Raw genomic sequence first — 15,984 nt, 5'->3', positions numbered from 1 at the left:
CATTGTGACAGAAAAGCCAACCACTAAGTGGTATAGAGGTAGACAGACTTGTGTAGTTGTGCAGCAGATCTGTCCTCCAGCCCAAGCTCCTGTGATAAATGTGGAGCATCTCTAGATTTACTCTGTACGTTTTAAACAGGATTAGTAAATCTGCCCAGTTGTTTACCCAATGATTGCAGGCTGTCCAGACCATGAAGTAGCAAAGCAGCTCCAAACCATAATGTGCCCCTACCAGCTACAAATCATGATGCCCCCCTTCCCCAGCTCCAAACCATGATGTTCCCTCCACCAGCCCCAACTCATGATGGCCCCACTTCACCAGTTCCAAACCATGATGTTCCCTCCACCAGTACAAAATCATGATGGCCCCACTTCACCAACTCCAACCATTAAGCTCCTTGTTTTATTCAAATGATGTCTAGCTGCTGTTGAAATGCAAAATGTGTTGGCAGAGAGCAGGGCTCCTTTCCAGACATTGATCAGCCTTTTCAATTTTTTTAGTTTTGTTAAGTCATTATTTACTGTATGTAATAAAAGTCATGACCTGGTGTAAACCAGAATACTGGACTTTGTCAGGAAGTTATAGAAGCTTTGTAAGGCTGGGATCACAAGTGCAGTTTTTTTGGCCAAAGTCAGGAAAGGATTCCAAATGAATGAACACTTCTCCTTCCTGCTGGATCAACTTCCAGTCTAATTGGAATCTTATAAGTTTGTCTACTCTGGAGATTGCAAAAAAAAAAACAACTTTAAAACAAATTTTAATTTTTATCTTTATCTTAACAGAAAATCCCAGTAAGAAATGTGAAAATGTCCTGTTACCACTAGATAAAGATATCCTGCAGCGCTCTTCTGGCGAAAACCTCATTACCCTTAATATACATCCAGGACTTCACAGTACAGATCTATCATATAATTCTCCTAATTATGAGGAACCTTCTCTGGACCAATCACAGATTGTTACCGCAAGTACAAGTCAGAATAAGATTAAAATGTTTCATTGTGATAAAGAATACACAAACAGCTCAGGACTTTCTACACACCGAAGACGTCACAAAGGAGAGAAAATGAATTCATGTTCAGAATGTGGAAAATGTTTCACATGGAAATCAATTCTTGTTAAACATCAGAGATGTCACACAGGAGAGAAACCATATTCGTGTTCAGAATGTGGGAAATGTTTTACCCAGAAAGTATGTCTTGTTAAACATCAGAGATGTCACACTGGAGAGAAGCCATATTCGTGTTCAGAATGTGGGAAATGCTTTAGAGAAAAATCATATCTTGTTATACATGAGAGAATTCACACAGGAGAGAAGCCATATTCGTGTTCAGAATGTAGGAAATGTTTTACAGTGAAATCACATCTTGTTATACATGAGAGAATTCACACAGGAGAGAAGCCATATTCGTGTTCAGAATGTGGGAAATGTTTTACACGAAAATCAGATCTTGTTACACATGAGAGAATTCACACTGGGGAAAAGCCATATTCATGTTCAGAATGTGGGAAATGTTTTAGACAGAAATCCAATCTTGTTACACATGAGAGAGGTCACAATGGGGAAAAGCCATATTCATGTTCAGAATGTGGGAAATGTTTTGCATATAAATCAGAGCTTGTTAGACATCAGAGAAGTCACACAGTAGAGAAACCATATTCATGTTCAGAATGTGAGCAATGTTTTACACAAAAATCTGATCTTGTTAGTCATGAGAGAAGTCAAAGAAGAGTAAGGATACGATCACAATTCCAGAATTTAGACTTTGATTTTGATTCCAATTAATGAGTGACGTTACTAAATACCAAACTGATACTTTGCACACAAAATGGGTAACAGGGTTAAAAGGGTTGTCCGGGCTTTTAATATTGATGACCTATTGATGACGCATTCCAAAAACTATAACTTTTTTATTTTCCTGTCTATATAGCTTTATGAGGGCTTGTTTCTTGTGGGACAAATTGTAGTTTTTAATGAAGCCATTTTGGGGTACACGTATATAATTAATCACAGACCCCATCTGGGTATAGGTATAGTTCTTACACAAAACAAATAGGAGCCTGAGTGGCTAATTACCTAACTTGACCCAGATTATTTAGTAGTTTTAAAACATAGCTTTTATTTGTCGTTTAAAACTGCTATGTGAGCCAAAACAATTGGTTAAAAATATACTGCTCCCTGTCAATAATGCCTAATGTATATGTCTGTTTATTTGCTTGCCGCTAGCCAGGATGTGCAGTCTCCCTGCTATGCTTGCAATCTCACTGATTCACATGAGCAACCGCCTCACTGAAACACCGATGAGTCACTGATCCATTATAACACTACTGACTGGTGGTATAACTCACAGGTGGTTGATACACACTCGCTAAATTACATAAGAAACTGCCTCACTAGAACAGTGCTGAGTCACTGATCCATTATACCCTCATGACTAGTGGTATAACTCATTGGTAGATAGATACACATTCACTGAATCACATGAGCAACTGCCTCACTAAATCACTAATGAGTTACTGATCCATTATGACACTCCTGACTTGTGGTATAAATCACTAGTGAATTCATACACATTGACCGAGAACCGAAAGCTAAAATCTAACAACTGTCCCCCCCACATGTTTCACCAGCTAAACTGGCTTCATCAGGGGTAATGGGCAGCCTGCTGGAAATTACTGAAGGCTGGTCTGGGGCCTACATCAGATCCCTGCCAGCCTTCACACACATCGGCACCCCGCAATCGCATTTGCGGGGTGCCGATAGGAGACAGAGGGAGTCCGCTCCATTGCCCGAGGCATGTAAAGTGTTAAACAGCCCGGATCGGCACTCCTGCCAGTCCAGGCTGTTAGAGCCAGGCCCCCGCTCCCCGCAAAACCCGTGCAGTGCTTAGACTGGGCCGCCGTTAAATAGCGCCGGCCCAGCCTAATGCCCCCTAGTGACCGCCGTCAAAAAGGCGTATGGGTGGTCACTAAGGGGTTAATGATGTAGTTCTTATTAATGTGAGGTGCATGGTTTTATCAATTTGGACCTCCATGTGCCTCATATTCATAGTAAATAACCTCATCATGTACCTCACATGTTGCCCATTATATGAGGAGGTAGACAATGGGGTTACTTACTAATGTGAGGCATAAGGAGGTACTAAAGTAATAACACCACGTGGTCAATGCCTCACATTAATAATAAGTTACTCTGTCATATATCTCACATAATGGCAATATTGGGGTTGATGGGTAATATTAACCCCCAGTGTTCCTCTGTGCTGCTGGCTGAATCATCAGTAGCAAGAGGAACCCTCCCCTCAGATGTGTCAGTGATTTTCCACCCTCCCTGACGCTCTCCGTCCTTCTCTATGTGCAGCTGCTGGTGAGAACATGGCGTGCGCTGTGTTGTACATGTGCCTAATCGGAACTTCTCCTAATTTGTGCAGCTTAGTATTGAAAAACTGACATTATCCAACCAAACTGATTGATACTTTGATACCCAGTGCAATAAACCTACAAATAATAGAGCCACAATATATCATACAAAACAACTTTTATTAATCCATAATCATAAATAGTTAAATATCACAAATGGTGTATGGATTAATAGCATTTATTTTGTACGGTACATTGCTGCTTTATAGGGAGTTTTAGGTTTAGGAACTAACTTACCTGTTACTGTATGGTTTTGTATTACTGGTTTTCAGCAGATTCCTTCTGGCACCAGTGGAGGAGGTGCGGTGGCAGGCTGACTAGATGATGATCTCTGCACTTAGCTAACACTGGCCTAATAGCGGCTTGATGATGATGAGGGTGTCCTTGGCCCGTTTTCCCTCTCTGTATATGCAGGGAGTGGGTGCTCTACGAGCTGCTTCCACACTCCTTCTGACTAAAGAGGGGCCACAGTCTCACAGGTTGAACATAACCCTGTTCACGGGATTATAGTAGAATATGGTCAATTAGAGTAGACTTCGCAGAAATACCATTTATTCTACAGACACCCCTCTCTTCCTCACTCTCCTCTCCACTGACTGGACTAGCTCAACCCCCACCCTTGGCAGGAAGTTGGCCTAGCCAATTTCTACCAAAGGGGGAGGAATGGAATGCACACTTTTAATGGCGTTGAGCTCCAAAATGACAGAAAACCACCATAAATGACCCCATTTTAAAAACTAGATCCCTTAAAGCAGCATCTAGTGGTGTAGTGAGCAGTTGAGCGCTAAATTATTATAGGATGAAATAATGAGTATATATGGTTTAATTCAAATTGTTAATAACATTTTCACAGGAAATTGGAGAGAAAATATTTTTAGATATATTCTTCTCTTTGTGGCGCGTACAGATGAGAAGTGCAGCCGTGCACTTATAAGGGAGGCAGATTTCTAAAAAGGCATTTGCCTGTACATATGATTACGTCTTGTCCCTCATTTCTGTCATTCTGATGCTGTTGTCAGCAGCGTTCTGGTCTGACAGATAATTACTTATTGCAGAAAAAAACTGAACTGTAGTGAAAAGGAACAAGTCCAAGAAAACGGAGCAAAATGTCTCCAACTAAGGGATCCAACGGAGAGATAATATCAAAAGAGACAATAATTATGACAATAAAGGCAGTATATATACCTCATAAGAATAATAATATATAACATTAAGGAGGGATACCGGAAAAAGATATAAAGGAAGAAATACGGAGACTAGTTCTCTAGTAATAAATTACAATAAGAGTACATTGTATGCCTACACAGGGATACTTACGTCCAATGAATGCTCACTTTGAGAGGTGATGGGGGTCGGGTGTCGCGCATCTTTATGTATGTGCGCTCATAACCTACAATGCAAATAATATCAACAATGAGAATCAGTACACATATAAATAGCTGGATTACCTAAAGCTATAGATGCTAGCAATATTCCGACCCAGTTTTTTGGCACTCATCGAGATCAGTCGCAGGCTGTAAGGCTATGGTGATGGAATTAGGAACTGTAAGTAAAGTCTGATGATATGCGCAATATTAACTGACAATAAGTCCAAAGACATGCGCCCTAGAGCCTGCAAGAAGAACGCGATGCCTAAGTTGGAACGCAAGCGCAGATACACGGAGACCAAATGTGGAGTCTAGCAGCATCTAAGTGCCCTGACATGCGCAGAAGATGAGCGGACGTAGCGTAAGCGCAAGAGTCACACACTGCTATAGAAACTTCTAAGTGGGAGCGCAGGCGCAAAGGAGAATCAGTACGAATCAAAGAATAAACTAAGATCGAATACCTGAGGTCCACACAGTATGTTAGTCCTGTGATATGCGCAATAGAGAATATACAACAGGAATAAAGTGTAAGTCCCAGCGCCTGCGCAGGGAAGTACGCGAGCATTCATTGGAGGAGTGTCCAATTGGAGGTACAGCATGGTTACAAGCCCCTCTCCGATAGGCCAATAGCAAATATAACGATTTAATGGATATCAAGTGGCAAGTCGAACTGTGATGTCATCAGAGGGAGCTTTTAAAAGGTCCGGTCACGCCCCCTTCACTAGCAAACTGCCCGAACCCCTGAGGACGCCAAGTGTTTGGCGAAACATGTAGGGAAGCGGGAGCATTTTAGAATCAGATAGAGCTTAGTGAGCCCTCATAGCAGAGATACACATGCAACTAAATATAAAGTTGCTGTGAAGATTTAGGGATTTGGGCAAGCCCTGAGAATGATATCAGGCAGCTATTCCATCCAGTGGTATATACTGAGTAGAGGTATACAAATATATACAACAGTCTCACCGCTCATTCTGAGGATTTTCAATTATTAATTTAGAGTTTAACTTTTAAATTGAAATAATAAAGATACAAGTTTTATGTATACAAAATAAAAAATTAGTCAGTAGGTGATTCAAGCCACGCTTTGGTCGCATGACCCTTGAAAAATTCTGCTATATACTGTAATAGCGTGGCCACCTCCTGTAGGACCTATTAGTCTGTTACACACATAACTATTGGTCCATGTGACCATTTGTAAATATGTTTAGAGTACTGTGTCTCAACACGTTGTGATGGGTCAGTTCTAAAAATCCCACTTGTTAGGGAACCAAAAGTAATGGGACAGAATAATAATCATAAATCATAAGCCACTGAGCTGTCTGCAAGTAGGTCAGGTTTTTGTGATCAGTGTAAATTATGAGTGGTAGACTAGCACCCTCCAGAAGGTATCTCCATTCCTCTAGAGCCATCTTGATAGCTAGGAGTTCCATGTCTCCAATAGAATATTTTTTTTCGACAGTGGAAAATAACTTAGAAAAGAAACCACAAGGAGTCATACGACTTGAGGCATTCTTCTATAACAGGACCACCTTGGCTCCTACGGAGGATGCGTCCACCTCCAAGAAGAACTGTTTGTGAGGTTCCAGCCGTCTAAGGACTGGAGCTGAAGAAAAAGCTTGCTTGAGGGAAGAAAATGCCATCTCCCCTTCAGGGGACCATTGTTTGGGATTGGCATCCTTCCTGGTCAGACTGGAAATAGGAGCTGTCAAAGTAGAAAAATTGCAAATGAATTGACGATAATAATTAGCAAAGCCCAAGAACCTCTGTATTGCTTCAGGCTGGATGTACGGGGCAAGTCGAGCACTGCAGCCACCTTTCTAGGATCAATTATGAGACCCTGATCCGAAATTATATATCCCAGGAAGGGCAGGGATGACTTTTCGAAGACACACTTTTCCAGTGTGTAGATTTTCTCGTAAATGTTGTAAGACTACCTGCACATGCCTGCGATGAGTTCTGATGTCTCTGGAAAAAAAAATAATATGATCCAAATAGAAAACAACACAAGAATAGAGCAGATCTCGAAAAATATCATTAACAAACTCCTGGAAGATAGCAGGGGCATTACTGAGCCCAAATGGCATAACAAGGTATTCATACTGGCCATCCCTGGTGTTAAAGGCCATCTTCTATTCATCACCCTCACAAATACGTATTAAATTGTATGCCCCCGCAAGTCCAGCTTAGAGAAGATCTGAGCCCCACGGAGTCTATCAAATAACTCGGAGATTAATGGTAACAGGTATTTATTCTTGATGGTGATCTTATTTAGACCATGGTAATCTATAGAGGGGCAAAGGGACCCATTTTTCTTTTTCACGAAAAAAAATTCTGCCCCTGCGGGTGACAAAGACTTCCTGATAAAACCCCTCTCAAAATTCTCCTTGATGTAATCCGCTGTGGCCTGCGATTCAGTGGGAGACAGAGGATAAACACGACCCTGAGGAGGAGATGTCCCTGGTAGCAGATCAAATAGGCAGTCATAGGGACGATGGGGTGGTAGAATCTCAGCCTCTTTTTTATCAAACACGTCAGCAAAGGAATGATAGGCCACCGGCAAAGCCTCCAGACTTTTAGGAAGAGGTAGAGAAACCCTTTGTCGAATAGAATGTAGGCACTTGCTTTGGCACAGCTTTCCCCATCGAAGAATCTCTCCAGAACTCCACTTGATTACTGGATTGTGCATTCTAAGCCAGGGTAACCCCAGCAAAAGAGAATGGGACAGTTCGGAGAGCACATATAGAGAAATCCTTTCAACATGTAACACTCCTACCTGTAGTTCCAACGGCTCAGTGACGAACCACACTGGATCCGTCAGCACTTTTCCGCTGATGGCTGTCAACAGCAGGGGATTCTTTAGCAGGCGTACAGGAATGTGGTATTGATTTACCATAGCTTGGTGTATAAAGTTCCCTGCAGATCCGGAATCCAAGGAAGCGGGTATGGAGACCTTGATGCCTTCAAGATACAGAGTCACAGGAATCTGGAGAGTTTTCGCCTAGCGCCGCCTCTCCAAAAGATCCTAAGCGCTGGAGTTCCGACTTCTGGGGACAGCTGCAGACATGGTGACTCAGACCACCGCAGTAGAGACAGAGCCCGGAAGACATACGAAGACGATGTTCCTCATCCGAGAGCAAAGTGGAATTCACCTGTATTGAATCAGGATCCGAAAAGGAGGAGTGTAATGGAGGCTGAGATGTATTTGACCTAGACATTCGTTGTGGAAGTCTTTTTTCCCCGACTGACCTACCGAACCCGCTCAGAAAACCGTATATAGATTTTTTTAGCCAGAGAGATAAAAGCCTCAAGAGAAGTAGGCACATCACGACCTGCGAGTTCGTCCATAATACGTCCGGACAGACCCTCCCAAAAGGCCGCCACCAAAGTCTCCTCATTCCACGACACTTCAGATGCCAAGTAGTGGAACTGAATTGCATACTGACCCACCGACTGGCTTCCTTTACGGACGTACAGCAGCAAGAAGGCTGCAGAAGAAGCTCGACCTGGCTCTTCAAACACCCTGCTAAAGGAGTCCATAAACAGAGCCACATTACTGGTGATGGGACCAGATCTGTCCCATATTGGATTCGCCACTTTAGCTCGGTCTGATTGAAAGTGATGAGGAAGCAGTTCAAAGTGAATTATGCACTGGTTGAGAAACTCGTGATAGGTTTTTGGGCTGCCGCTGTAACGGGGCGGAACAGATAAACATGGTCCAGAAAAATTTGCCACAACAGGAGCAGCAGACACAGTAGGAACCTGTGCAGACTGCGCTGTTACGAACAGAGGATGTGGATCCTCTGGGTCAGCGGATAGAGGACTGGAACTTAGCCCTATATTGATGACTGCTGACTCTCAGAGTCAGGATACTGGTGTTTGCACCAGTCACCCAGAACGCTGCTAACCGCAGCAGTGTGAATAGAGTCCAATACAGGCAGGTTAACGGAACAGAAGAACTTTACTGGTAAACGGAAACCAACAGGAACTTGCAATAAAGGCTACACACAGTTCAGATTAATGCAGTGTGCAGAATCAGGTGGTCTCGTTGTCAGGCAGTGCAGGGTTAAGAATCCAGGCAGACTTACAGGAGGCAATGGGCAGATGCCTAGTCAGGCGGTGCAGAGGTCGATAATCCAGGTGATCCAATAAGCAGGCAGCAGGCAGATTCGTAGTCAATCAGAGCAGAGATCAATAGTCCAGGCAATCCGACAAGCAGACAGTAGGCAGATTCGGGGTCAAACAAAGCAGAGGTCAAAATCTAGGAAATCCAAATAACAGATAGTCCAGAACACGGCAGGACGCTTCAGCGGGAGTAAACAGGTAAAACAACCACGCTTGGGCGCTTAATGCTAAGTGAAGCTGCCTTAAATATTCCAAGCACCGCCTCAGGGTGGGGACGGCCATCAAGACCCAGCTGCCTACTCCCATAAGACAGAGAGACGTGCGCGCGCGTGCGCTATAGCGCATCAGATGGCACCTGGCAGTGAGGACGGATGCGGCGGTATGCTGGTGGACGCCTGCGTCTCCTGCAAGGTAAGCCAGCACTGGGACCCATGGCGCTGTGATGTGCAGACAGGGATCTGCCATCCTGCAGTGGGTACACGGACCCAATACTGACATGCACATTGTCCTACTTTTTTGATAAGCCTTTAACAAGAACCTGTTTGCGAGTATAATAAATGATTTTAATCTGACCAGTGAAATCAGCGCTGCACTATAGTCGCGACCTCTTGATACCCCACAGAAGTGTTTGTTGGAAGAGAGGAGTACACACGTGGAGACCTGTGTTTTATCCTATGTCCAGAGATGTGGATGACCGTGTCCTAGAAGGAAGGTTTCCGGAGAAATTAAAGCAGCGCGGTCCTACATAAAATGCATAGATTGAGTTTGTGAACTTTACCCACGTCAAATTTGGGACCCGCAGCGCTATTAATTCAGGCAATGTATGAGAGGGTTTTCTGACTGCAAGATTATCCAAAAAGTCTATTTCTCCTTATGAGGAGTCTGCCGTGCTATTAGACTCTCCTCCTCTCCCACCAGGCCGGTGCTAGAGCTCTGCACATTCGGTTAAAGGGATTCTGTCATGAGATCTTAGCCCTATAAGCTAAACATATGCCCAGGTCCGTACTAATAACATGAATCCTAAACTGCCCTTATTAAACCTGCTCGTGGCTCTATTAGCCCAAAAAACAGGTTTTTATAGCCTGTCACTCACCTACCTAAGGTGCCCAAGGGGACGTCCCTTAATACAGGGTGCCCGGGCCGCCTGGTGCCCAGCGCCTCCTTCTCAGTCTTAATCGCCGCCCTCCCTGCTTATAGGGCTAAAATCTCATGACAAAATCCCTTTAAGTAAATTGACTCCTGATTTGTAAGATGAGATTCCAAGAAAAACATTTTGTATAAAATCCCTCTTTATAAACTGCCTGTGGAGTATTAGTGGGATCTGCCTATTGCCTCCTGTGAGGCCGGACACACCGGACTGAGGTGAATGTGAGGATCTCGCAGTGTCAGTGAGAAGTCCCGTTCTGGCCTCCGCTCAGGGCAGCACAGCAGCATCACACAGCATTATAATGATGTATAATTCCCTGTAATCTCCTGCAGTGCACAGACATAATGCTGACAGTGTAACACCACACCCTATGGACCACGGTGACACAGCAATATTAATACTTACCTTTAAAGAATCTTTTCCTTGTTGCCATAACTTCAGCAAGAAGAGCGAGTGATCTCCAAGCTCTGTCCTGTCAGGACCCTCCCAGATCTGCTGCCCCATCTGCTTCTTAGCCCTTTACCTGGCTTTATTCCCAAGGTGTCTTCAGCTTCTAATATCAGTCCAGAAATGGTTCTTCTGCTCCTGTCTGTGCATTGGCTCTGCATCCTCCTCAGAGTGGCTGGACCCGTGAGAGCGGCGTGGACCAAACATCCCGCCACTATCCCCGTTACTTACCCTAGTCTTCTGGGGGAATCTCCGCCCGTTCCTAGTCAGCGCCTCTTTGGGGCATCTGATGCCGCTGCAGACTAGATGAGACCTGACGTTACACACCATCGTGGTCTCCTCAATGTCTTCTACTGAAAAGGCCAGAAACCCCCACATAGCATTGTCATCTGACGGCACAAGGTCTGATCTCGGGGTGGGAGGTCGTCTACATAAGAGGAGCGGGCAACCTCTGTCATCAGGGGATGGAAGCTTCCAACCATCCTGCCGCCCTGAACTCAGATGTCTGCAGAAGACTTGTGTCTCGGGTTTGAGGTCAGCACCAGGAAGGACAACATTCTCCTCCCGAAACTGAACTACATGTCCCAGAAGTCGGCTGAATTTACCACAGCTACAGCATTAGAGGAGAGAACTACAAGTCCCAGCATATCCAGGGTGTTATTATAGGATATCAGAGGAGAGAACTACAACTCCCAGCATTGTTTTAGCTCTAAGAGAAAAGCCACTAGACTCATCGCTTCTCTATGCAAAGCTCCGCCCCCTAATGTCACATGATCATCATTACAGTCCTCTCATCCATGTCAATACAGAGCCCCGCCCCCTGCACTGATCACATGATGGTGACATCATCCGAGGTTCTTTCCCACCTCTTCACCGCTCTACTGCTGTGCCCCGCCCCCAGCATTAATCACATGACAGCGATGTAACCGCAGGTCCTTCCCCACCTCTTATCCTTTCTACTACTGAGCCCCACCCCCTGCACTGATCACATGACAGTGAGGTCACCCCCAGGTCCTTCACCACCTCTTATAATCTCCACTGCTGAGCCCCGCCCTCTGCACTGATCACATGACAGTGACGTCACCGCAGGTCCTTCAGCTCCGGCAGTGCAGCAGATACTGGGCAGGTCCTGGTCGGTAGTCAGGGCTCTTGTTCTCTCTGGTATCAGCCATTCCTCCAGCCTGCAGGTAAGATGAGCTGTGAGGAGACAGTGTGGTGGAGAGCTCAGACATGTCACCTCTGGAGATTCTCCTCCATTACACACAAGGAATCCTTCTCCGCTCCTCAGCTTAGTATGATGGGGGAGGAGTAGTGGGGATAGTGGGGGTTGTCATCCTTCGCTGGCCCCTGACTGTCCTGGTGAGGGGCCCCCGACTGTCCTGGTGAGGGGCCCCTGCCTCCAGGAGGAGAATGAATGGAGCGGGGGCCCGGCCTGAGCTCAGCTCTCTCCAGTCTCTTCTCTAGGAGTTCTGGACACAGCTGAGCACAGCCCAGAGGTGGGACCTGCATCTACCAGACATTTATCTCCTGTGGAGCCACCAGAGATCTCCATGTTGGGGCCCCTGGAATCCATGTGGTGGGGGCTCTGAGAAGCGGGGCCCCTCCAGGCTCAGGAAGTGCGGTTCTGGAGGTGACATCTGGTCTTGTCCCCTGGATGATTTCCTCTCCTCTTCTCATAAAGGCGCCTGCAGTACTAGAAGCCTCCAGCTCCTCCAGTTCTCTCCTCTTCTCCTGAACGACCACCAAGGATGGACAAGAAGGAGATCCGCAGAAGAATATTAGACCTCACCTTGGAGATCATCTCCCTGCTGAGCGGAGAGGTAAACTTTTCTAGATTTCTCTCCTCTTTATTGTATTCTATAACAAGTCAGACATCGGGAAGGAGAATCCATCATAGGAAGTGACAGGAAGAGTCCAGGGTCCTGGAGAACGGCCTCCAGACCTTCCAAGTGATGGAGAACCTGAAGATCAGCCCCCAGTATGGTGAGTGATGTGTCATGTGACCAGTGACCAATAGTCATGTTGTAGGAGCCATGAGAAGGTAAGTAGGCACGTTGTACCAGGAGGAGAGGGCCGGAGGGGAGCACATGGCCCCTGAAGGGTTTATTCCCTAAGTGTCTCTCTCCATCCACAGGAGTACACAATAGTGAAGAAGACATCGGGGGACTGTGTGACTCCCATCATCCATCTCCAGGAGTCAGGAGGGCGGAGCAGGACCCCTCCCCCCATCACAGAGCCTCCCCCTCACCCCCTGATACATGAGCAGAAGATCCTAGAGCTCACCCACAAGATGATGGAGCTGCTGACTGGAGAGGTGACACTGCTGGGAATGCTGGGAAATTCTCCAGTAACAGCACTGGAGGGGTCTGGGTGATGACGGTGTCATTGTGTTGTCAGGTTCCTATAAGGTGTCAGGACGTCACTGTCTATTTCTCCATGGAGGAGTGGGAGTATATAGAAGGACACAAGGACCTGTACAAGGAGGCCATGATGGAGGAGCACCAGCCTCTTATATCACAGGGTAAGAGCCGTCATGTGCAGTGTATACACGTGTGTGCAGTGACATGTAATGGAGGAGCACCAGCCTCTTATATCACAAGGTAAGAGCCGTCATGTGCAGTGTATACACGTGTGTGCAGTGACATGTAATGGGGGAGCACCAGCCTCTTATATCACAGGGTAAGATCCGTCATGTGCAGTGTATACACGTGTGTGCAGTGACATGTAATGGAGGAGCACCAGCCTCTTATATCACAAGGTAAGAGCCGTCATGTGCAGTGTATACACGTGTGTGCAGTGACATGTAATGGAGGAGCACCAGCCTCTTATATCACAAGGTAAGAGCCGTCATGTGCAGTGTATACATGTGTGTGCAGTGACATGTAATGGAGGAGCACCAGCCTCTTATATCACAGGGTAAGAGCCGTCATGTGCAGTGTATACACGTGTGTGCAGTGACATGTAATGGAGGAGCACCAGCCTCTTATATCACAAGGTAAGAGCCGTCATGTGCAGTGTATACATGTGTGTGCAGTGACATGTAATGGAGGAGCACCAGCCTCTTATATCACAGGGTAAGAGCCGTCATGTGCAGTGTATACACGTGTGTGCAGTGACATGTAATGGAGGAGCACCAGCCTCTTATATCACAGGGTAAGAGCCGTCATGTGCAGTGTATACACGTGTGTGCAGTGACATGTAATGGAGGAGCACCAGCCTCTTATATCACAAGGTAAGAGCCGTCATGTGCAGTGTATACACGTGTGTGCAGTGACATGTAATGGAGGAGCACCAGCCTCTTATATCACAAGGTAAGAGCCGTCATGTGCAGTGTATACACGTGTGTGCAGTGACATGTAATGGAGGAGCACCAGCCTCTTATATCACAAGGTAAGAGCAGTCATGTGCAGTGTATACACGTGTGTGCAGTGACATGTAATGGAGGAGCTCCACAGTTTCTTCTCACATTACATTAGAGGCTACGTGTTCTTTATATGTCAGTCATATCCATAGGGCTCCAGTCACATGATGAGAGCGTGTCCTTCTGGCCTCCATCGGGCCGGTATAGTAGACTATACTACAGAGACGTCTTGTACAATCCGTGTTCTGCATTGTATATATATTGTAGATTATACATGGAGATTATGGGCAATGTCAGCCCCTGTACGACTGTTTGTCATCGATGTAGAACAGGCGTGTGTTATGTAAGTCGTTGGTGTCTCAATAAAATGTGAAAAAATTTGTATTTAAATTCTTGTCTGACATTGGCTTTAAATTGCTGAATGTGATCCTGTTGTCCATCACTTCAGCGATTATCTGCTCATCCCCTTCAGACTGAACGTGTGACTTCTAGCAGTAATTGCATGTCCCAGAATGTTCCAGCTGCATTAGAGCGTGTTCACACAGGGCACATTTATTGTAGACATTTCCATGTATTGGGTGTTTCTGCAGCAGGTGCATGGATTATTACAAGCCACATTCAGGGTAGCGGGACAGTCACAGAAATGTCTGCAGCTGATCTGCTCTGTGTGAACTTGCTGGTAGATAACCAGTGACTGATCTGTGCTGCTCTTATAATCTGTCTAAAAAAGGGGGATTTTAAGCTTCCACATATAGAAACAACAGGCAGGTTCTGCAGGGGCGGGGCTTACGATGCTCCATTGTGACAGAAAAGCCAACCACTAAGTGGTATAGAGGTAGACAGACTTGTGTAGCTGTGCAGCAGATCTGTCCTCCAGCCCAAGCTCCTGTGATAAATTTGGAGCATCTCTAGATTTACTCTGTACGTTTTAAACAGGATTAGTAAATCTGCCCAGTTGTTTACCCGATGGTTGCAGGGTGTCCAGACCATGAGGCAGCAAAGAAGCTCCAAATCATGATGTCCCCCTTGATCAGCCCCAAACCATTAGGCCCCACTTCTCCAGCTCCAACCATGATGCTCCTTCTTTAATTCAAATGATGTCTAGTTGCCGTTGAAAGGCAAAATGTGTTGGCAGAGAGCAGGGCTTGTTTCCAGACATGGTCGGGCTTTTCAAATTCTTTAGTTTTGTTAAGTCATTATTTACTGTATGTAATAAAAGTCATGACCGGGTGTAAACCAGAATCCTGGACTTTGTCAGGACGTTATAGAAGCTTTGTAAGGCTGGGATCACAAGTGCAGTGTTTTTGGCCAAAGTGAGGAATGGATTCCAAATGAATGAACACTTCTCCTTCCTGCTGGATCAACTTCCAGCCTAATTGGAATGTTTTAAGGTAAAACTTTAAAATACATTTTCATTTTTATCTTAACAGAAAATCCCAGTAAGAAATGTGAAAAGGTCATGTTACCACTAGATGACGATATCATGCAGCGCTCTTCAGGAGAAAACCTCATCACCCTTAATGTACATCCAGGTCTTCACAGTACAGATCTGTCATATAATCCTCCTAATTCTGAGGAACCTTCTCCTGACCAATCACAGATTGTTACCCCAAGTACAAGTCGGAAAAGGGTTAAAAGGTTTCAATGTGGTAAGGAATCCACAAACAGCTCAGGACTTTCTACACACCGAAGACGTCACAAAGGAGAGAACATGTATTCGTGTTTAGAATGTGGGAAATGTTTTGCGCAAAAATATGATCTTGGTAGACATGAGAGAAGTCACACTGGAGAGAAACCATATTCATGTTCAGAATGTGGGAAATCTTTTACACAGAAATCCAATCTTGTTAAACATGAGAGATGTCACACAGGAGAGAAACCATATTCATGTTCAGAATGTGGGAAATGTTTTTCATATAAATACAATCTTGATTCACATGAGAGAGTTCACACTGGGGAAAAGCCGTATTCATGTTCAGAATGTGGGAAATGTTTTTCAGATAAATCAGGTCTTCTAAAACATAAGAGGAATCACATATGTATGAAGCTGCATTCAGAATGAGAAAAATGTTTCTAAAGCCATAATTAGGGGTCATTAGTGAAGTCACACAAGAGAGAAGTT

General features: G+C 45.2%; 1 protein-coding gene across 1 annotated transcript; it reads left to right on the top strand.

The window, feature by feature from the left end:
- The first annotated feature begins 273 nt into the window (after window positions 1–273).
- Window positions 274–15,974, top strand: LOC120990620 (gastrula zinc finger protein XlCGF17.1-like). Its single transcript, XM_040419539.1, has 3 exons — window positions 274–349; window positions 784–1,551; window positions 15,809–15,974. Exons 1-3 carry the CDS (start codon window positions 274–276, stop codon window positions 15,922–15,924), a joined length of 960 nt encoding a protein of 319 aa, XP_040275473.1. The 3' UTR covers window positions 15,925–15,974.
- Window positions 15,975–15,984: the final 10 nt, after the last annotated feature.

Source organism: Bufo bufo, chromosome 2 (genome assembly GCF_905171765.1).
Source record: "Bufo bufo chromosome 2, aBufBuf1.1, whole genome shotgun sequence".
Taxonomy (NCBI): Eukaryota; Metazoa; Chordata; class Amphibia; order Anura; family Bufonidae; genus Bufo; species Bufo bufo.
The sequence above is the reverse complement of the archived record's forward strand: the minus strand, read 5'-3'. Positions and strand labels throughout refer to the sequence as shown.

Coding starts and splice junctions, on each gene's coding strand:
- LOC120990620 (XM_040419539.1), top strand. CDS start 274: ATGATGTTCCCTCCACCAGCCCCAACTCATGATGGCCCCACTTCACCA. Junction 350..783: donor CCATGATGTTCCCTCCACCA/GTACAAAATCAT, acceptor TTATCTTAACAG/AAAATCCCAGTAAGAAATGT. Junction 1,552..15,808: donor TCTTGTTACACATGAGAGAG/GTCACAATGGGG, acceptor CACATGAGAGAG/TTCACACTGGGGAAAAGCCG.